The sequence below is a fragment of the Chrysochloris asiatica genome, unplaced genomic scaffold (genome assembly GCF_000296735.1).
Source record: "Chrysochloris asiatica unplaced genomic scaffold, ChrAsi1.0 scaffold00050, whole genome shotgun sequence".
Classification (NCBI taxonomy): Eukaryota; Metazoa; Chordata; class Mammalia; order Afrosoricida; family Chrysochloridae; genus Chrysochloris; species Chrysochloris asiatica.
The window spans coordinates 10,874,496-10,897,680 of record NW_006408568.1 but is presented as its reverse complement, the minus strand read 5'-3'; the positions used below and the strand labels follow the sequence as shown (position 1 = coordinate 10,897,680).

The 23,185-nt window shown below is 43.0% G+C and overlaps 1 protein-coding gene and 1 pseudogene across 1 annotated transcript in view; one reads left to right on the top strand and one right to left on the bottom strand.

Annotated features, from left to right (window-relative positions):
* Nucleotides 1–7,602: 7,602 nt before the first annotated feature.
* LOC102825218 lies at nt 7,603–8,494 on the bottom strand (annotated as a pseudogene).
* Nucleotides 8,495–8,517: 23 nt separating this feature from the next.
* CECR5 (cat eye syndrome chromosome region, candidate 5) overlaps nt 8,518–23,185 on the top strand; it is a 24,068-nt gene continuing 9,400 nt past the window's right edge. The window contains exons 1-3 of the mRNA XM_006862779.1: nt 8,518–8,541; nt 12,366–12,655; nt 22,925–23,159. Coding sequence (XP_006862841.1) covers nt 8,518–8,541; nt 12,366–12,655; nt 22,925–23,159 — 549 coding nt within the window. The remainder of the gene's footprint in view (nt 8,542–12,365; nt 12,656–22,924; nt 23,160–23,185) is intronic.

Here is a 23,185-nt window from a genome sequence, read left to right as displayed (position 1 = left end):
CTGACCACCGCTGGGCCTACCCACCTCCGTATTGCCATTCTCCACTGTCGACTTTCTTCCAGCCACAGCCTCCCTGTTATTCCTTGGACTTTTTCATTAATATTTTTCTTTTGTCTGCCTCCATCTGGTGTGAGGCAGAAACTGTCAATTGTCTTCCAAATTGTATTATGCTCTTCATCTGTGAAAAAACCCAACCAATCACTGTAGTATTGAGTCGAATCCACGTTGACCCTGTGTATTGCAGAGTAGATCTACCCCATAAGGTTTTCATAGCTGAAAACTTTCAGAGATAGATTGCCAGACCTTTCGTCTAAGGCTCCTCTGGGTAAGTTCAAACCACCAACCATTTGGTTAGTGGCTGGGCACTTAATCATTTTGTTTGCACCACCCGGGGATGCCTCTCCTATGGAAAGGAACCCCTGATTTTTAGCCAGGCATAAGGTCACATTACCCAGCTTCCTTTGCAGCTCCTGTGGCCATGTGGTTATGTTTTAGACAATGAGGTTTAAGCAGAAATGGACAATGACACTTCTTTTTTGGGAGGAAGTAGACGAGTAAGGAGTTAGGGTTAGGACTATGGCTAGTTCTAAACTAGGCCTGGAGTCCTGGTGTGGCGCTGTAGGAAAAGTACTTGACCATCCTGGGGTGGTGCTGTATATAAGCACTTATTTGCAAGGTCAGTTTGAACCACAAAGTTAGCAGTTCAAATTCACCAGCTGCTCCTTGGAAATCCTGTGCAGGGTTGCTATGGGTTGGAACTGACTCCACAGCACTTAATATAACAACAACAAAGCTAGGCCTAGGGTTTCCTGTAGTGTTAGTGTTACGGTTAGGACTAGTGTTCGTTTTAGGGTTGGGGTAAGGGTTGGGCTAAGGCTAGGAGTAGGGTTATGTTGTTGTTAAGTGTAGTCGAGTTGGTTCTGACTCATAGCAACCCTGTATAGGGTTTCTGAGGAGCAGCTGATGAGTTTGAACTGCTAACTTTGTGGTTCAAACTGACCTTGCAAATAAGTGCTTATATACAGCACCACCCCAGGATGGATTTATTTATTTTTCTTGAGATCTACTTGGTTTCCTCTTATTTGGAAGTTCTATAACTACATTGTTCTTGTTGTTATTAAGTGCTGCCGAGTCGATTCTGACCCATAGCAACCCTGTATAGGGGTTTCTGAGGAGCAGCTGGTGAGCATGAACCACCGATCTTGCAGTTCAAATGGCTTTGCAGCCCGGCGCATTAACCCATGGTGCCACACCAGGACTCCATAACTACATCACTCCTTCTTTTTACTCTGTGGATTTTTTAATTTGTTGCAAACTGGTATCTCTGGTTCCCTATTTTCAATCTTGTAGGTTTGTTTTATTTTAAAATTTACATATCTGGGTTGAATTCTGGGCGATGATGTCATTTATGTTAATCTCAGGTTGTTGGCAGCTGTTGTTGGTTCTTATTCCAGAGAGCTCCCATAAGTACTTTTTCTAAGGTTGGACTGGTTTTTACAAATTCTTTTAATATCTGTTTATCTGGAAATATCCTAATTTCACCATCATATTTGACAGATAATTTTGCTGGGTATGTGATTTTCTTGGCTGGCAATTTTTTTTCTTTCAGAGTTTTATACATGTCATCCCATTGTCTTCTTGCCTGCATGGTTTCTACTGAGAAATCATAACTTAGTCTTATTAGTTCTCCTTCGTAGATAACTTTTCATTTTTCCTAAGCTGCTCTCAGGAATTTTTCTTTGGTTTTGGAAAGTTTGATTATATGTCTTGGTGATTTCCATTTGGGATCTATCCTGTTTGGAGTACCTTCAGCTTCTTAAATGCATACCTTCTCATCTTTCATGAGGTAAGGGAAGTTTTCCAACAACTCTGACAATTTTATGGGTTTAAAAAATTTTTAAATCTTTTCCTGTTCTGAAATTCCAAATCACATCTTAAGTTATTCCTCTTGATTTCCCATGTAATTCTTAGGTTTCCTTTGGATTTCTTTTTTGTTGTTATTTTTGTTCATTTTTCTGATTGTTCCTCTAGCAGATGAATATTGAGAGATTTGGCTTCATGCTAACTAATTCAGCCTTCCACTGATTTAATTCTACTTCTTTGCCCTTTCTGAGATCTTAGTATTAACCTTCTGGATTTTTCATTGCTGTTTTTGCATGGTTTAAAATTTTCACTTATTTTGCCAGTTTTTTTCTAAGTGTTTCCCTGAATTCTTCTATAGTTTTGTCCATGTTTTCCTTGATTTCATTTGCAGCTTTCTCGATCATTCTCTCAATCCGTTGAAGATACTTATTTCAAGATTATTCTTTTGAATTTCTATCTGGTAGTTCCAGTATTATTTCTGGTATTATACTTTCTGACTCTAGATTTTGATCACTTGTTTGAGCCATTCTGTCTTGTTTCTCTGTTTTACCCGAGACATGTGGTATTGTTGTATTTGGGTCAGGGTCTCAGTTTCATGCTGGGGAAGGTCACAGGCTCCAAAAGTTGCCCAGCATTTGTTCAAATCTAGTTGTGTGGTTCTGTGGATCGGCACTGGACTTCAAACCAATAGGTGAGCAGTTCAAACCCACCAGCTGCTCCTCAGAAACCCTAAACAGGATCCCTATGATTTGGAACCAACTCCATGGCAGTGAACAACAACTCTCATTTTGAGACAGTTACCAGAGTGGGCTAGCAGCGTAGGCATCTCCTGGGAGACAGAGAGGGGAAGGGAGGCGGTGGTACTATCAGAGAATAGGAGATGCAGGTTCCAATTATGGTGGCCCCTCCGGGACAAAAACTGATTAAAAAAATCCATATGCACAAGCCCTATTAGTAACCCTATGTAGGGTTTCTGAAATTGTGAATCTTTATGGAAACAGAACTTCATCTTTCTCCCTTGGAGTGATTGATGGGTTTGAACCGCTGACCATGTTCTTAGCTATCTAATGCCTAACTCTCAGCACCACCAGGGTTCCTTAAAATATAATAAAGGGGGTTGTTGTTGATTGTTAAGTGCTGTCCATTTGGGAGTTGGTGCCATAAAGTTTCAGAGGCTGTAAATTTTTGCAGGAACAGAAAGCCTCATCTTTCTACCATAGAGCAGCTGGTTGATTTAAACTGCTGAGCTTATGATTTACAGGCCAACTTGTAACTCACTGTGCTACTACGTTCCCTCATATGGGGGGTAAAAACCAATAAAGATAAACTCAGTTGTTGTTGTTAAGTGCCGTTGTGTCAGTTCAGAGTCATAGTGACCCTGTATAGGGTTTCTGAGGAGCGGCTGGTAAGCTTGAACCATGGACCTTGCAGTTCAAACCGACTTTGAGGTCTAGCACATTAACCCCCAGCACCATGCCAGGACTCTGATAAACTCAGCAGTATACTATAATAATGGCAGGTGGGTTTGAACCGCTATGGGTTATATCTTGATTGAGAAACAAAATACATTTACTCCCCATTTATTAACTATTTTATTATATGATATTTAGCACTCATGATAATAGTAAAAAACCTACTTAAATCACCTTAAAGGCAAGTCAGGACCCATGTATTTTTTTTTTAGGACCCATGTATTTTGAGAGACAGAGTTACTCCATCCTGAGCCCATGTCTTTGCTCCTTCCCACTGTCCCCTTCCCTCTAGTTTTGGATGCAAAGAAAGTTGTTGTTGTGTTGTTAAGTGTCCTAGAGTGGGTTCTGGCTCATAGTGACCCTATATAGGGTTTCTGAGGAGCAATTGGTGAACTTGAACCATCAACTTTGCATTTCAAACTGACTCTTCAGTCCAGCGCATTAACCCGCAGTGCTACACCAGGACTCTGTAAATAAAGTTAAAAGGGAATAAAAGCAGTTCTACCAGCTCTCTTTTTTTTTAAAGAGAGGTCTAATACTGGGCCATTAATCTGTATGCATAAGGAGCTCTGGTAGCGTAGTGGTTACGAATCGGGCTGCGAACCTAAAGGTCAGCGGTTCGAAACTACCAGCTGCTCCGCGGGAGAAAGATGAGGCTTTCTACTCCCGTAAGGATTTACACCCTCGGAAACCCTGTACAGGGTCGCTATGGGTCGGAACCGACTCGACGGCACGTAACAACAACAACAACAATCTGTATGCATGCTCCAAGGCCTCTTCCAATCCTGGCAGAGCCCAAAGGCTGTTGGTTGTAGGCCAGGATCTGCTAGAAGGCGGCAGTGGTGTGCACACAGGTAGCATGGTACTCTCATTTGCATGTTTGGGGTTGCCTGGATCAGTGGGTGGCGGTCCTGTGTATGTGGGCATTTCTGTGAAGAGCAATAGCCCATTCTGTCAGTCAGGGTAGGGCGGGTTTCCTTGGCTGCAAATCTAACCCAAACAGTTCTGCTTGTGATTTGAAATGGCGCACACCAACCTTCCTGCCTGTAGTATTGACATAATTACAGAGTAGAGAAGACTAAGTTTCTGATGGTGGCTGCCAGGGAGGGAGCCTCCCCATGGTACTACCTCCAAAATGATTCCTAGAGGTCACTGGTGTTTTCCATAAACACTGATTTCTGTATAAAGGCCTACCGGGTCTTTGAAATCTAACCAAATTAGTAAGTGAGGGAGTGTAAAGACTTGTTAAAAGGGCAATGGTCTGCCTATAAATTAAGTTACAGAATCTGAGTTTGTTTTTGTTTATTCAGTACTGCTCAAGGGAGAAAGATGGGGAGGAGAGGCTGTGTATGGGTTTGGAGATGGCAGAGTGTAAGAATTCTTGGAACAGTATGTGGTAGACATAAGCATTTCTGTTCCTAGAGATATGAAGTCTTTAACAGGGCAAGGATTAGCCTTTAAATTTCTTCTTAGAGGATGGTTTTAACCTTTTCTGATTCAAGATCTCCTAGAAAGTCTAATGAGGCCAGAACTATATTTACACACAGAGTACTGGATTCAGTAATCATGCTGGAACCTCCCAGAATGCACCTTCTGTTCTTCCATCTTTTCTGAAAAGAACTTGTTATTGTTGTTAGGTGCCATCGAGTCAATACTGACTCACAGTGACCTTATGCACAGCAGAGTGAAACACTACCTGATCCTGACCCAACCTCACTATCATTGCCATGTTTGAGCCCATTGATGCTGCCACTTTGCAGCAGGGGTCTTCCTCTTTTTCTCTGACCCTCCACCTTACCAAACATGCTACCCTTCTACAGCGACTGGTCCCTCCTGACAACATGTCCAAAGAACTAGTCCATTTCTTATTCCTTCCAGGGATTGGTTGGTTGGTTATGTGCCGTGGAGTCAGTTCCAATTCAAAGTGACCCTGTACAGGGTTTCCAAGGCTGTAAATCTTTACTGTAGCAGAAAGCCTCATCTTTCTCCCGCGGAACAGCTGGTAGTTTCAAACTGCTGATAGCTGCTGTTTTATGGTATTTAGTCCACAGGTTGTTGTTGTTAAGTGCCATCGAGTTGGTTCTGACCCATAGTGACTTTGAACAGAGTTTCCGAGGCTGTAAATCTTTACAGGAGCAGAAAGCCTCATCTTTCTTCCGTGGAGCAGCTGGTAGTTTCGAACTGCTTACCTTGTGGTTCGCAACCCAATTCATAACCACTACTCTACCAGAGCTCCACAGATAAGTGGAAAACAAACCCAAGGCAGGCCAAGAAGAAAAGTAGGGAACACATTTAACCCAAGTTAAGCACTCTGGAGATAAAATAGTATTGAATATGATGTAACTCTGATCATCAAATGTACTAATTATCTATTACACTCAAAACATAATGACTTAAAACCATACACATTTATCCTCTTCCAGTTTCCCTGGGATAGGAATTCAGAAGTGACTTAGCTGGGAGGTTCTGTCTCAGAGTGGTCCATGAAGTTTTGGTCAAGATGTCCACCAGGGCTGGAGGATCTGCTTCCAGTATGGTGGTCTGGTTCTTTTCACATGACTGTTGGCAGGAGGCCTCAGGTCCTTACCACATAGGGCCTCTCCATAGGGCTGCTAGAATGTCTTCTGACATGACATTTGGTTTTCCTAGAATGAGTGATCCAAGAAAGGGTGTGGGAGAAGCCACAATATCTTTCATGACCTAGCCATGGGTAGCACATTCTTTTACTTCCTATCCACTTTATTTATATTCCTATGTTGTATTTGAACTCCTGGTGTGTTAATGTAGGATAAGCACTGGACTGCTAACCACAAGGTCAGTGGTTTGGTGGTTCAAACCCACCAGCTGCTCCTCAGAAACCCTATACAGAGTCAGTATGAGTTGGGACTGACTCTATAGCACTTTGCAACAAAAACAACATGTTGTATTTATTTTCCATTTTATACTCTGACATTTTCTTTGAATATAGGTGACAAATTACAGGTTTTTTTGGGTTATCTCCAACCTCAGTACCAAAAGTCACCTGTTTTACCTCAGATATGTTCTTGTCCTTTAGAGTAGGACACATTTATTAAGCCAACTGTATTCCAGCAACTTTGTGAATGAAAAACGTTAGAGAATTAAAAACAAATATTAGAGTTATTATTCCACTGAGCTTCATCCAATTTCAGAAAAACCACTTCCCTAAAGCAGCAATTCTGCCTGATGCCTCCTTTCCATCTCTAAACAGAAACAGAAGAAAAGTGAAATAATAGGAAACCTCCGGTAGTTTACTAGACATTGTGTGCTTTTACTAGGTGGTGGTTGTTGTTGTTAAGTGCCATCGAGTTGGTTCTGACCCATAGTGACCCTGAACAGGGTTTCCGAGGCTGTAAATCTTTACCGGATCAGAACGCCTCATCTTTCTCCCGTGGAGCAGCTGGTAGTTTCGAACTGCTGACCTTGCTGTTCACAGCCCGATTCGTAACCACTACGCTACCAGAGTCACTCTGGTTAACATTAGTAATATTTGATAATCAAGAGTAAATTAGTAGGCAAACATTTTTAAACGCATACTTTAGTAAGTATCAAGTATATAAATGGTTAGGTGAGTTGGTGGAGAATTTGACCCAGATAAATAAATAAATTAGAATAAAAATTAGGCTACTTAGTCCATTAATATTTTCTTTTCTTTTCTTTTCTTTCTTTCTTTCTTTTTTTAACAGAATACTTCTTTAAAGTTGTTTAATGTACAAGCTCTCATTTGACATTTTGGAAGTCTTTTCTTGTAAAGATAATTCTTTTGTTTGATGACAAACAGCAGCCATATTATCAGTGATTATGTTGGACCTCCATGTTGGATAAGGAGTCGTGGTGTGGCGCTGTGAGAGAATGCACTGGACCATAAGATTGGTTTGAACCTCAAGGTCAGTGGTTCAAAATCACCAGCCATTCTTGGAAACCCTATGAGTCCCTATGAGTCCGAATCAACTCGACAGCGCTTAACAACATGTTGGATACATTCAGTTTTCTTTTCTTAATTTTTAACTAAAATAAATTTAAAAAAAAGTTTTATTGTGAATGCCGTACTAGTTTACATAGGAGAACATTAGTTTTACATTCATCCTACATCGTTTCATTGCCATGGTTATAATCCCTTCCATGCATCATCAACCAATCAAAGGGTATACCCTGCAAGCCTGCCCCCCGGTCGGTTGTCAGCTCAGTTTTCTTTCTTTAGAAATTCATGTTTATTTTCCGTCAAACTTATTTCCATTTTCTAAGACACTTAAAGAACAGCGTAAGACCACTCAGTGGTTGTTCCTACCCACTCAGTGGCCTGAGCAGTGGGGGCTGCGGACCAGTCTTCAGTTGCAGGCTGAGCACTCCAGTCTTCAGTAGGGAACTGCTCAATGGGCACAGAGGGCACCTGCATGCCTTCAGACCAGCCTGAGACCTCAGGCTGAGCAGCAGTGAATTCAGGATCAGGCGCAGTCCATTCACCCTGAAATTCTTCCTTGGTCACAGCCTTTTCAGCAGCGGCCTGCTCTTCCTTTTCAATCTCTTCTGGATCTCTGTAGAAATAGAGGTCAGGCATGACTTCCCACGGGTGCTCCCGAGAGATGGTGCCACGCATGCGCAGAATTTACTGCTCCAGCATCAACCACATCAGACCCACTGAATGAGCTCCCTTGTTGTTAACATGGGATGGCAATGTCCACGTAGCACAGAGGAGAATCTGTGTTGCACAGAGCAATGGTGGGCAAGTTAATGTAAGATGCTTCTGTGAGACGCTGGTGATCAGCCCGGGGATCAGTAACCACCAGAAGCCATGGCTCCCGGGAGGCTGCCTGATTCGTGACGGTTCCTGGAGTGAAGTGCCCAGCAATAGGAGTGGCTCCAGTGGCAGCAGCAAACTTCAGCACAGCTTGCTGGCCGGTATTCCTGGAGGATATAACACTGACATCAGCTGGGTTTTCAATGGCCACAATGGCCCGAGCTGCCAACAGAAGCTTCTCCCAGGTCCCCTTCAGGTTTATGATGTAGAAGCCATCACTTTTCCTTTTGTAGATATATTGTTCCATTTGGAAGTCAAGGTTGGTGCCACCTAAGTGGGTTCCTGCTGCAAGGAATTTGAGGACATCCTCCTTCATTTGCAGTACATCAAGGGCTCTGGACATTGTGAAAGTTTCCCCTTTAAGTTATGACGGGAACTCAGAAAAACGCCGTATGGACCCTTCTCTAGGTGGCGCAGAAAGGCTCAGTTTTCCTTTGAGATATGTTTCTTTCTGTATTTCTGAGGAAATGATTTCAGGATTTCTGCAGTGTTTGGTATACCTGGATGCATCATCATATCTGGTGGTTTACTTCCCATAGAATGCTGGAACATGGAAGAGTCTGATGATATTCCTGCTGATCTCAAAGCTTCTGATACATTAGGGGTTGTCAGTTCTAACAGGGAACTTTATTAATGGAGTATGTGGTTTGACTACCTGAACCATCCTATGGTGGGTACCATTTTCCTGCCCATCATGACCCTCCAAGTCAGGGCAGCTTGTCCTTTTTATTAAATTGAAAGTGAGGGATTAAGTCCAGTCACATTCAGTGAAAGAGAAACCAGACTGCAGCTTTTGCAGAAAATATTGTTTTATAATTTGTGGGCATATTTTGAAACCACCATGCCAAGAAATTTTCTAATCAAGAAATCAGTTTCTAGGTAGTTTGATAGCACAAAAAGAGATTAAGCACATCCCAATCCTGGAAAGCAAAGTTCCCTGGCATGGTTTATGTGTAGAGCTATTGTACCTTTGACTAATGTGAGTTAGTCTTCCAGCTCCTGATCAATGGAAGGTAAACTGACATAATTAAGATCTTTACCTTCAAAACTAAGGTCCAAAGAACCCTACCCAGAGAAGCAGTGATGCCTGAGATGGAGGCAGAGACGATGACGTAGAGAGATGGAGCAGCTGGGGACTTTAGACACAGAGAGGGAGAGGGGCTGTGTGCTGATGACTGGGGGGCAGGCTTGTAGTGTATACCCTTTGGTTGGGTGATGATGCATGAAGGGGATTATAACCACGGCAATGAAACAATATATGATAGGATGAATGTAAAACTAATGTTCTCCCATGTAAACTATCACATAATTCACAATAAAACATTCAAAAAAGAAAAAACAAAAAAACCCCAAAAAAATTAAGGCCCAAAGAGTATTGCTAACCTCAGAGTGCCTATCCATGCTCTTTCCTTTCCTTTCAGGGCTAAATACATCCATTCCTAACTATCTAGGGTCTGGAAGGGAGCCCCCTACACAGTTCAAATGGAAAATGAGATTCTTATTTCTACAGCAGTATACCCCTGACCAGGGATTGCCATACCCCGAACTAGCTTGACTCAGAGTCTCCACCAAAGTCTGTCCTCTCAATTCCAAAGTCCATTCTTCTGTTACTCATCTTTGGATTTACCGCAGGAGCTGGCACAGGGAAGAACACACCACGGTGCTCAGTAAGCATTTGCTGAATTATCTGTACCTCTCTCAGGACACTTATTTTGTACCTTGCATCATAGCCCTGGTGGCTCTGTGGATTAGGCACTGTGCTGCTAACCACAAGATCAGCAGTTCAAACCCAGTATCTGTTCTGTGAGAGAAAGATGTGGCTGTCTGCAACCATAAAGATTTACAGTCTGGGAACCTATATATAAGATCATTAGGAGTCATTAGGAGTCCTGGTATGGCACGTAGGATAAACACTAGACTGCTAACCACAAGGTTGGTGATTCAACCTACCAGTCCTTCCTTGGAAACCCTATACAGGGTTGCTATGAGTTGGAACCAACTGAACCACACTTAACAATTCCAGAACACTTCATTGTACCCATAAGGAACCCATATATAGACTAAGAGGCAGTTAGAACTAAACAAGGGGATACTGAATAGTTTAAAATCAGGAAAGGGGTGTACTAGGGTTGTATCCTTTTACCAAATTTCTTCAATCTATAAGCTAAGCAAATAATCCAAGAAGCTGGACTATATGAAGAACATGACATTGGAATTGGAAGAAGACTCATTAACAACATGCGATATGATATGCAGGGATACAACTCTGCTTACTGGAAGTGAAAAGGACTTATAATAGTTACTGATGAAGCTCCAAGACAACAAATATCAGTATAGACTGCACGTCAATGTACAGAAAACAAAAATCCGTACAACTTAACCAATAAATAACATCATGATAAACAGAGAAAAGGTTGAAGTTATCAAATATTTTATTTTGCTTGGTTCTACCATCAATATTCCTGGAAGAAGCAGTCAAGAAATGTAAGGATGTACTGCATTAGGCAAATCTACTGCAAAAGACCTTTTTAAAATGTTCAAAAGCAAAGATATTGCTTTGAGGACTAAGGTGTGTCTGCCCTAAGCCACAGTATTTTCAATTGCCTCGTATGTATATGAAAGTTGAAAAATGAATAAGGAAGAAGGTAGAAGAATCCATGTATTTGAATTATGGTATTAGAGAAGAGTACTGAAAGTACCATCTATTGCCAAACAAAGAAATCTGTCTTAAAAGTGTTCATACTTTGAACTGTTGTCAGGAGGTATCAGTCCTGGGAGAAGGACATCACACTTGGTATAGTGAAGGGTCATTGAAATAGAGGAAGACCCTCAAGGGGATGGATTGACACAGTGGCAGCAACAATGCGCTCAAACAAAACAACTGTGAGGATGGCGCAGGATGAGGCAGAGGTTAAGCAACAACTCAATCCTGGAAAGCTACGTCGTTCTTTTGTACATGGGGTCGCTGTAAGTGGGAACTGAATAGATGGAACTTAACAGTGAGTAGAAATTCACTCAAAGGCAGTGGGTTTTAAAGAAAATTATTATGACTATGCGAAAGCTGGACAGTGTATAAGGAAGACCGTAGAACAATTGATGCCTTTGAGTTGTGGTGTTGGAAAAGAATACTAAAAGTGCCATGGGCTGCCAAAAAAACCAATAGATTTGTTTTGGAAGAAGTGCAGCCAGAGTGCTCCTTGGAGGCCAGGACATATTGTCAGGGGGGAACAGTCGCTGGAGAAGGACGTCATGCTGGGTAAGATGGAGGGTCAGAGAAAAAGAGAAAGACCCCCAATGAGATGAATCGGCCAGGTGGCAGCAATGATGGCATCAAGTGTGGCAGCGGTAGTGAGGTTGGCCCAGGATCGGACATTGTTTCGTTCTGCTGTGCATGGGGTCGCTATGAGTCGGTTTCGACTCGATGCCACCTGACAACAACAACAACAATAGCCCTAGGAGCCCTGGTGGCACACTTGTTAAGCACTAGGCTGTCCTTTGGGACAGTTCTCCTCTGTCCTACAGGGTTGCTGAGCCGGAATTGATTAAGAGTTTGGGATTGGTATTATAGCCTGTCTCAGATTCCCTACACAGGGTGAGTTGGGGGCACTATTCATGTATATAGTTCCCCAGGCGTTTACACAGCGTCATGCAAGGAGAACTTCAAGGAATATTCATTGAAGGAATGAGTAACTGGGAATGAATAATTGTACTCCTGGTGTGGCACTGTGGGTTAATACACTAGACTGCAAAGTCGGTTTGAACCACAAAGTCGGCGATTCAAGCTCACCAGCCACTCCCTCGAAACCCTATACAGGGTCGCTATGAGGAACCAACTCAACAGCATTTAACAACAACAACAGCAACATTCCTCGATTGTGGCGCTGGAGACTTTAACACCAAAAGAAACGTCTGCTTCTCATCGACTTCGTGGATTTAAGGTTTGGTTCCTCACCACCCCAAAAGTCACAAAGAGTTAAAGCAGTTGGGCTTCCGGCTGTGAAATGCATGTTCCAGGAAGTCCGCAGGTATGCAGAGATAGCACAGGTGAATACCCGAGCGGTTGGTGCACACTACAAGTCTCCGTCTATGAAAGCAAATGAACCTTATGCCTCTTCACTCCACCCCGTTCCCTCGGGTTCTACTCAGGGTAGAAACCCTCCGCACCCTCTCGGGTACTACTCCTACCCTGGCTCCACTGCTCCGCACCTTCGCAGAACAACTATAGTTCCATCTTCCTCCACAAGTGGGACGCAGGCGGGAAGGACTACAATTCCCGAGATGCATCGGGCACCAACCCGCCCCTGAGCTTCCCAACTGCGGATTGGCTGCGCGCGGAGGTCGACCTCGCGGAATCTGGGGAAGCTCAATCCACTCGAGCGCGGCGGGCAGCCGAATGGCTTCGCTCGGCTCGGTCGTGGCGGTCCGCGCGGCGCCCGGGCTTTGGCGGCGGGTGGCGCGCACAGCCTATGGGCTCCAGGGGCCCTGCACCGGGAGGGGCTACGCCGTAGGCCCTGCTCAGGTGAGAACGCCCCGGGTCTGGGGTAGCCGGTTCTCAGAGCTGGGGTTGAGGCCGGAGTTGCGGAGAGGAAGGGGCGGTTGCCTGGGTGCGCTCGCATCCCCCGACCTCCTGGGAAATGGCCTTCTCTAGGCCACTGACCTCAACTGCGCTTCATTCTTTCCTGGAGTCCGAAAGTCCCCTCCGCGCCCGACTTCCCGCTGATTCACAGGCAACTTGCAGAGCCTTCCTCCTAGAAGAAAAAATCACGTCAGAGTTACCAAAACGAATCCAAAAACCGCGCACCACGATTGATTGCTTCTTGGCCCCCTGCCACTCTTAAACCCCAAAGTTCCTTGGTAGTTTCCTTCTTCCGATTTCAAAGTTCCTTGGTCGTTCCCTTGTTGTGTTATTGACAGCTGAGCTCATTGTGATTTGTAACGATATTTTAAAGAGATTTGGGCACTCCCCCCCTCCCCCCAGCCGAAGCTTAATGTAAGTGAACAGCTCAGAAGTAAATGAGGATTTTGTTGGTCCCGTTCGCCTGTGTGCTTGCTTGCTTGTAATGAGTAGCTGTTCTGTGCAGAGAGTGTAGGGGAATCGCTGAGGATCAGAGAAGACAAAGAGAACAGTCCCTGATTTGTACCAGGGTCCTGGTGTGGCGCTGTGGGATACAGTTTGAACCACAAGGTCGCAGGTTCAAACTCATCAGCCACTCCTTGGAAACCCTATACAGGTTAGCCATGAGTCAGAATTTAACAACTACAGCAACTTAAATTAAATGGAATTCTCTCAACAGCTTTGGAGGTAGGTGTGACCCTGGTGCTGGTAAGGAATCTGAAACTTAGAGTCAAGTTTTAAGAACTTGTTTCTAATGTCAGGTTAAAAAGGTGACTGTGGCAGGTCACAGCCTGGCTAGTCTGATTGGTAGCCCTCCCTGGCCCCTGAGTTGTTTTGCCTTTTCTTTAAAGAAAAGAAAAGGCAAATGGATAGTTTCTGTCTGCAGTACATTTCTTTAGTGTGTTCATAGTAATTCTCTGTGAATAATGAGTTCATAGTCTTCATAACTACGTTTTGAGGTAAGTGCTATTATTGTTCCTGTTCTATAGATGTAGGAACTGAGGCACAGAGAGGTTGAGTGTCTTTCCTAGTGGCACACAGCTTGGCGAGTGTCAGAATCTGGAACCCAAGCTCTTAGCAACTATGTTGTAACTTTCATCATTCTACATATGGAGCAGCTAAGGCTTAGAGAAGTTAAGTGACTTGGTCAGTGTCTTAGAACCCAAAGTGGCCATGCTGGAACAAACATGTTGCTAAAAGGACTTCATAAACCATAATGATGTAAAGGATTGTTGATATTATTTATTACTGTTGTTGCTCTAGCATTTTTTGTAGGTCCTGAGGTATTGTTGCGTGCCTTTGAATAGAGCAGAATTAGGTGAATGAAGTGTGGTGTTTTAATAGTAATGGTTTCAGTATTGAATCTTGTCTGCACAGTTTACTGACTGTGTAACTTAAGGCAAAGTCACTTAGCTTTTGAAGCTTCATTTCTCCATCTATATAATGGGGATATTTACGTACGTACCAGGCAGTGTTCTTGTGAGAATGGTTGTGAGAAGTGCCGTAAAGTCAATTCCAATTCATAGCGATCCTGTATAGGTTAATGTGTTTCTGAGGAGTGGCTGGTATGTTTGAACCACTGACCTTGCTGTTAGCAGTCTTGTGTTTATCCTACGAAGCCACACCTGGAATTGTTGTTAGGTGCTATTGAATCAATTTCAACTCATTGTGACCCTATGCACAGCAATAAAACACTGTCTGGCCCTGTTCCATCTTCACAGTTGTTTTAAGCTTGAGCCTCCTCCTGCTGCCGCTGTGTCAGTCCACCTTCCTTGTTGGAGGACTTCCTCTTTTTCATTGACCCTCCACTTTACCAGCATGATGTCTGTCCCCAGGGACTCCCCCCTTCTGATAATATGTAGTGTACTTTACACCGTGACTGTCACATAGTAACTTGTCAAACTCACTGCTATCAAGTCAATTCTGACTCAGTGATATTGTATAGGGTTTTCCAAGGAGGCAGCTGGTGGGTTTGAACTGCAGACCTTATGGTTTGCAGTCTAGTATTTATCCTACAACACCACTCCCTGTCACATAGTTGTTGTTGTTAAGTGCCATCGAGTTGGTTCTGACCCATAGCGACACTGAATAGGGTTTTCGAGGAGCGGCTGGTGAGCTTGAACCGCCAACCTTGCAGTTCAAACGGCTTTGCCGTCTGGCGCATTAACCCACAACGCCACAACAGGACTCTGTAGTAAATCCTTCCAAATTAGATAGTGATTGTGGTAATAAGTAGTAATAATGTGTGGTTCTTGTAATGGTTGGCATTGTTGAAGGTATATCAAACCAACTTCAAGAAAGACACAAAAACACAAAGGAACATCTTAATGGTCCCTTCGTTACAAACTAATCTTAAAACCCAACACATTGTATTATGGCCATACACAAAAAATATTTAATTAGCGTAGCAGCCTAATAGCGAGGACTTGTGAAAAAACAAATCAAGTGATCCAGAAGGAAAATCCGAATACAGATACAGAAGAGGACAAAATGAAAAACTGTACCCCTTCTTCCTTATTCCAGGTACCCTCACTTTCTACATTCACTTGAGGGTAGAAAGTAAGTGGATTATTCAATGTATAGCTGTAGATGAGTAAATTTAGAGGGTTTTGCTAAATTGTCATGAAAACCTTCCAGTTCTAAGTAGCAGGAGCCTTGGATTCAAGATTTTCAAGACAGCAGATCTCATGAGTATCTAGGGTATGACCACTAAGGTTATTCAAGCTGTATAGGGTTAAGTTTTCTAGCCACCAGGCTGCTATGTTTTTGTTTTTTTAAAAAAACTATGCAAGTTTTCAAAAGCCCAGATACAGTAGTATTAGGAATCTCACAACCCATCTCCCAGATTCAGCAGTTATTAGTATTTTGCCATACTAACTATTATTTATTTCTCTTCTCCATTTTTGTAGCTGTAAGATTTTAAAGGAGTCTTGATGTGGTGTCATAGGTTAAGTACTCAACCTAACGGTTGGCTTGAACAGCAAGGTTGGTGGTTGAAACTTACCAGCTGTTTCTCGGATACTTAAGGTCTCTATCAGTTGGAACTGACTCCATGGCACTTAACAACAAAAATATGTAAAAATAAGTCCCTAATGTTTGTCATTTACCCCTAAATTCTTCAGTGTGAACCTCTAAAACAAAGACATTTTTAATATAGCCACAGTATTCTTCTCATACCTGCAATAGTAATAGTATTTAATGTCACTTAAAATCTAGTCCATATGAAAGGTTCTCTGATTGTCCCGAAATTCTGGGCAGATGAATTTTAAGTGTATCTGCTGAGAAGAGTATGCTCTGTGTCTATAACTACAAAAAAGAAGGCAACTGTGTGTTAGAATGACAGTTTTACTCCCAGGGACTTGACCTTCTAAGAGTCACCCCCTCTTGAATTGGGAAGGACTAGAGTGGTTGAGACATTCCTGAAGGGAACGGTTGGCCTTGTTTTGTAGTAACCTTCCTTTGGGCCATTTGTCATCCAGTCAACCTTAGTTGAGGACCTGCAGCTGGTACGCAGGTCTAAGGACAAACCCCAAATCCCCCTCATTCCGTAGACCCTTGTAGTAGTGAGTGTTTTTGAGAAAAATAAGATACAATCTGATGAGCACTACGGTTTCTAGTCCCAGAAAACATGTGCTGGCGTGGTGCTGCAGGATCAAATGCACTCAACTGCGCATCAGCTTGAACTGTAAAATCGGTGGTTCAAGCTCATCAACCTCTCCTCGGAAACCCTATACAGGGTCACTATGATTTGGAATTAACTCGAAGGCATTTAACAAGAACAGCAGGTACCCTGAAATCCTCCCATGGGGGTCCAAGGTTAGGGCACACATTTTAGTGGGGTTCATTGAGCAAGAGGAGGGAGGGGATGCAGTGGTCCCTCAGGGCATTGGGTACCTGAGTGTACAGAGAGGAACCAGAACACACACCTGTGGGCAGAAGGTGTGAGAAGCAACATGTTCCAGATGAAGAGGGCCTGGGACTTACAGAGGCCTCGAGTGCTCTGGGGTGCCCACCCTGTCTTCACTCAGATAGGCTGAACTGATAGGAGGTTAAATCCTGAATCTACCACCTGTGAACTGGGTGGCCTTTGGCTGGTTATTCACTCTGAATCTAGTTTCTTATTTATGTAAATTATTCAGTGAATATATAGAGAGCATTAGATTATTCAGTGACTATATATAGGGAGTTCAGGTAGTATAGTGGTTATGAATCGGGCTGCGAACTGCAAGGTCAGCAGTTCGAAACTACCAGCTATTCCACGGGAGAAAGATGAGTTGTTCTGCTCCCATAAAGATTTACAGCCTCGGAAACCCTGTATAGGGTTGCTATGAGTCGGAACCGACTCCACGGCATACAACCAACCAATATATAGGGTAGTAGGTTATTCAATGGTTATATATGTTAAGTGCTGTTGAGTTGATTCTGACACCCATAGTGACCCTGTATAGGGTTTCCGAGGAACAGCTGGTGAGCTTAAACCACCAACCTTGTAGTTAAAAAACTTTGCAGTTTGACATATTAGCCCACAGTGCCACACCAGGACTCCGTAATTGATATGTATGTTGTTGTTGTTAAGTACTTTTGAGTCGGTTCTGACCCTGTGTAGGGTTTCTGAGGAGCAACTGGTAAGCTTGAACCGCCAACCTTGCAGTTCAAATGGCTTTGCAGTCTGGCTTATTAACCCACAGCACGACACCAGGATACAAGGAACCATCAAGTAGGCAGTTTAAACCCACCGGGTGCTCCTTGGAAACCTTACTGGGTTGCTATGAGTCAAGATTGACTCAAAGTCAGTTAACAACAATAACCAGATTATTCAATGAATATACATAGGGCACCGCATATAAGCCAGGAGTCCTAATAGTTATGTGTTAGGCTGTTAGCTGCAAGATTAGTTCAAATCCATCAGCTGCTCCTCGCGAGTGGGAGAAGGCTTTCCGCTCCCATAAAGACTTAAACAGCCTCGGAAACCCTACATTGGGTTGCTATGAGTCAGAACTGACTCGATGGCAGTGGGTGTGGTTTTATGTTTAAGCCAGGCACGTTTTACTCAGTGCTGTTCATGGAGGTTATGGCAGCAGGTGGCTCAGTCATTAAGCACTTGGCTGCTGACTAAAAAGACCACTGGTTTGAACCACAAGCTGCTCTGTGCAAGAAAGATATGACAGTCTGCTTTTATAAAGATGTACATCCTTGCATACCCTGTGAGGTGGGTCTCCTCTGCCTTGTAGGGTTGCTTTGAGTTGGAATTAACTCGACACCAGTGAGTTTGGTTTGGTTTGGTTTGGCTGCAACCATTAAATCTTGAAAGCTTGGTTATATGTCTATCTCAGTGGCCAGCAAATGGTAGATGTTTTACTAGTATTTATCATCAGCCACCTCTCTCAAGTCCCAGAAAAAAAATCTTACTGGCCAGGGTGCAGTAGGATCAGCTGTTGGAACCAAGAGGTAGAGGCACGGTTTATTTAAGCATTTCCTGCCTGACACCTGGGACTTGATGAGTTTCCCTCTGGCAGCTCAGTTTTCTGGTAGCTTGTTGGTTAGAGTGGCTTCCTTCTAGCTTTTCCAGTGGCCCTTCCCACCTGTACTGTAGCAGCCATTGTCATTGTCTCAGATTGGGAGGCTCTGCACACACCAGCGTAGCGGAACCAGTTCCTCTATGTGTTTTTCTTTCTAATAGGCTTTGTTTTTAAGATTAGTTTCAAATTTACAGAAAAATTGTGCAGAAAGTGTAGAGCGTTCCCATGTACTTCCTTCCTTTCCGCCACCCACTGTTTCTCTTGTTACTATCCATCTTGCATTCCAGTTAAGTGTGTATTTGTTACTGCTGAGCAAGCACTGCTGATGCATTATTGTTAACTGACTAAAGTTCATAGTTCACACTAGGCTCACTCTTTGTCTTGTATAGTTCTGTAGGTTTTGGGGAACGCATAATGTCATGTATCCACCATTGCAGTATCATACAGGATTAAAACAAAACTAACAGGGAAACAACCCACCGCCACTGAGTTGATTCTGACTCAGAGTGGGCTTCCAAAACTGTAAATCTTTGTGGGAGCAGACAGCCTTGTCCTTGTGCATCATTAAGAATGGTGGTGGTTGTGTGCTGTGTAGTTGGTTCTGACTAATAGTAACCCTGTACAGGGTTTCCGAGGCTGTAAATCTTTACATGAGCAGAAAGCCTCTTCTTTCTCTGGCGGAACAGCTGATAGTTTCTAACTGCTGACCTTGAGGTTAGCAGCCTGACTCATAATCACTACACTACCAGAGCTCTTTATCATAAAGAATAGTAAACACAATTTTAAAACTACTGTAAAAATACCACGTGCTTCACCTTTTCAACTTTGTGAGTCTAGGAAATGTAGACTGATAAGAGATCATAGATCATCTTACTGCCTCTTTAGTTCTGTCTATTCCAGAATGTCATATAGTTGTAATCGTTCAGTATGTAGGTTTTTCAGACCATCTTCTTTCATTTTGTTGTTGTTGTTAAGTACTGTTGAGTCGAGTTGGTTCCAACTCATAGTGACCCTATATGGGATTTCCAAGGAGCAGCTGGTGAGTTTGAACCACCAACCTTGCAGTTCAAACTGACCTTGCAGTCCAGCACAGTAACCCACAATACCCTCCTTTCACTTGTTGTTAAGTGCCATCGAGTCAGTTCTGACCCATAGCAACCCTGTATAGGGTTTCCAAGGAGCGACTCGTGAATTTGAACTGCTGACCTTGCAGTTACAACTGACTTTGCAGTCCAGCACATTAGCGCACAGTGCCACATCAGAAATCCTTTTACTTAGTAGCGTGCATTTCAGTAGGTTCCTCCTGATCTTTTCATGGCTTGATAATTCATTTCTTTTTATACTGAATAATACTCTGTTGTATGGAAGTACAAACAGTTTGTTTATCCATTCACTTAAATTGAAGGGCATTTTGGCTGCTTCCAAATTTTTCAACAATTATGAATAAAGCTGCTTTAAACATTCATGGGCAGGTTTTGTGTAGATATAAATTTTCAATTCATCTGACTCCACCCACTCTTGGTTTTCTTCCTCACAGTGCCCATGCTCCTCAGTCTTGTGCTCTATTGCAGGCAGCTCTTACACGGGATCTTCCAGACCTGCTATGAGTCTCAGTCCTGCTCTCACTCTGCGTGTATTTTACAGGCTCTCCTCACTCCTGCCAAGTTTGCAGTTGCTCTCTGATAACAGAGACTTTCTAACCGCCATCTTCAGAACCTTCCTTCCAGTGCTTGTCCTACAGGTCCTCAGCAGGACTCATCTTCTGGGCCTCCCCTGCCCTGTTCCCTCCTGTGGTGAGTCCTCTGAGCCCCTGCATCTGAATGCTTACCAAATCCTAGCTGTTCTCCTTCCTCATCTCTTACATAGGTAAAGCCCCATCCTCTTTCTTGGACGGCAGTTGGTTCCAGCTGGCTCCACCCAACTTGTCTCTCCTATGCCCATTCTCTCTGCAGCTAAAATTGTTCTCTAGTACAGGTCTGATGCTGCTTCTTTCTTGTTTCAAATGCCTTAGATTGACCTCTGAGACTGGTGTGGCCCACTGTGGATTAGGTACTCCTGCTGCAGGCTCTTGTAATCTTTTGTTTCAAGTTGATGAAGATAGAATAGAGCTAGCTCATAGGGTTTCTGATTCTGTAATCTTTATAGAAGTAGACTGTTCTAATATTTTCTCCTGTGGAGCTGCTGGTAGGTTCAAAGTGCTGACCTTTTGGTTAGTAGCAGCCAACCATTTAATCACTGCCTTACCAGGGCTCTTTCATAGCCTGTGCCTTATTGACTATGCAAAGGCATTCAACTGTTTGTTGTTGTTCCGACTCATAGCGATCCTGTATAGGGTTTCTAAGGAGCAGCTGGTGAGCTTGAACCGCCGACCTTGTGGTTCAAACCAACTACAACTGATCTTGCAGTCCATCACATTAACCTGCAGCGTCACACCAGGACTTCAGTTACGTGGGTCATAACAGCTTATAGATAATGTTGTGAAGAATGGAAATTCCAAAACAGTTGTGCACATGCAGAACCTGTGCACAGACCAGAGAGTTCAAAAAGGACAAGTGTATACTGCGTGGTTTAGAGTCAGGAAAAGTATGCATGAGGGATGTATCCTTTTACTGTACTTACTTAGTCTGTATGCTGAACAAATAATTGGAGAAGTTGGACTATATAAAGAAGAATGTGGCATCAAGATTGGAGGAAGACTCATTAACAACCTAGGCTGTGCAGATGTCACAACCTTGCTTGCTAAAAGTGAAGCAGACTTGAAACACTCATGTAGTCAAAACCTGCAGCCTTCAGTATGGATGCTACCTCAGCATAAAGAAAGCAAAAATCGGTACAGTGGACCAATAAGCAACACTATGAAAACGTATTGAATCTGTCAAGATTTCATTTAACTTGGATCCACAGAGAGAGTTAAGCTATACTCACAGCCATCAAGTCAGTTCCGACTCTGAGTGGCCCATGGGATAGAGTAGAACTGCTCTGCAGGACTTGAAGCTTGTAAATCTCTACAGGAGCAGGTGGTCTAATCTTTCTCTCAAGGAATGGCTTGTGGGTTTGAACCTCAGATCTTGTGGTTAGCAGCCCAACATTCACCTGACTGTACCAAAAAAGATGTGGAAAAAGTGCAACATGATTTCATTTTGTGTGTTTGTCTTGTGTGTAGTTAAAAGATTTTTTAAAAGTTGCAGACTATATAGCTAAGTATATACTTGGATCCCATGCCCATGGAAGCAAGAGTCAAAAAATCAAAGGACATATTGCGCTGGTCAAACTGCTTTGAAAGACCTCGCTAAAGTTTTTTTTTTTTTTTCTTCTCTTTATTAAAAAGCAAAGATGTCATTTTGAAGATGAAAATACACCTGATCCAAGCCATGGCATTTTCAATTGCCTCATTCATGGGAAAGCTGGGAAGTGAATAAGGAAGACTGGAGAAGAATTGATACATTTGAATTACTGTGTTGGTGAAGATAATTGAATATACGAAGGAGTGCCAGAAGAATGAGCAAATCTGTTTTGGAAGAAGCACAGCCCAAATGCTTCTTAGAAGCAAAGATGTTGGGACTTTGTCACACATACTTTGGACACATGATCAAGAGGAACCAGTCCCTGGAGAAGGATGCCATGCTTGGTAAAGTAAAAGGTCAGCGAAAAAGAGGAAGTCCCTCATAACGTGGATTGACAACAGTGGTTCCAATAGTTGGCTCAAACATTACAATTGTGAGGATGACGTAGGATGGGGTAACCGACTTGATAGTACCAAACAACAACAACATATAACCGTTAAAAGTTTTTGGAAAAATAGACAAGAGAGGTAGTAGGATATAACTAGGTGGAAAAAAAGAGGCAACAAACTTTAAAAATAAAAATGATATCCTCTGTAGTGGTTGAATTTTTGTCTTTTGTTGTGAGTTAGAAAAAAAAAATTAAATATGTCTATAAAGACTGAAGGAGACTGGGTGGTATGACCATTAAGTGCTTGGCAGCTAACCAAAAAGGTTGATGGTTCAAACCTTTCCAGAGTCTGCATGGGAGGAAGCCCTGGCAGTCTGCTTCTGATCGGTCACATGGTGTCCCTAGGGGTCAGAATGGTCTCCACGGCACCCAACACCTTAAAGACTATTGTAGTAGATAAAAATGCTTCTCATATATTACACAAAGAACAAGATGAAAAATTTCATATATAAAGTATCATCATCAAATGCCATTGAGTTGGTTCTGACTACATAGTAACCCTATGTAGAGTTTCTGAAGAGCAGCTGGTTAAGTTTGAACCGCCGACATTGTGGTTCACAGTCCAGTTCTGATCCAACAGTACCACACCAGGAGTCTATATAAAGTGTAGCTGTAGCTATATGAATAACATGAATCGAGAAAAAATAATGAAAAATATTAAGTGGTTGTGTTACAGTGCTTGGATTATGTTTGCTTTTAGTTTCTCACTTTTCCAATTTAAAAATTGCTTCACATCAATGCTATGAAAATGTAACAAAGTTACATGGCTTAACAAAATGAAAAAGCAAAACTTCCTTGTTACAGATGGATTTGTCCTACCAGAAACACCATGTTTCTCCTTTTTGTTTGTTTCTTCCTGATGTCATTTTCCGAGGCCAAGGGTGAATGGGGTGAGCCTCTTTGTAAGGATAGTGTGTTTCTTTTTCCTCCCTCCCCTCCTGTCCCTTGGCTCACATGGTGATCACTGTCTTCTCCTGCCCTCTGTACAGAGCCCGCCCACTTTTGGGTTCCTCTTGGACATCGATGGCGTGCTAGTGCGGGGCCACAAGGTGATCCCCGCTGCTGTGGAAGCGTTCCGCAAGCTGGTCAACTCCCAGGGTCAGTTGCGAGTACCTGTTGTCTTTGTTACAAATGCTGGAAACATCTTACAACACCACAAAGCCCAGGA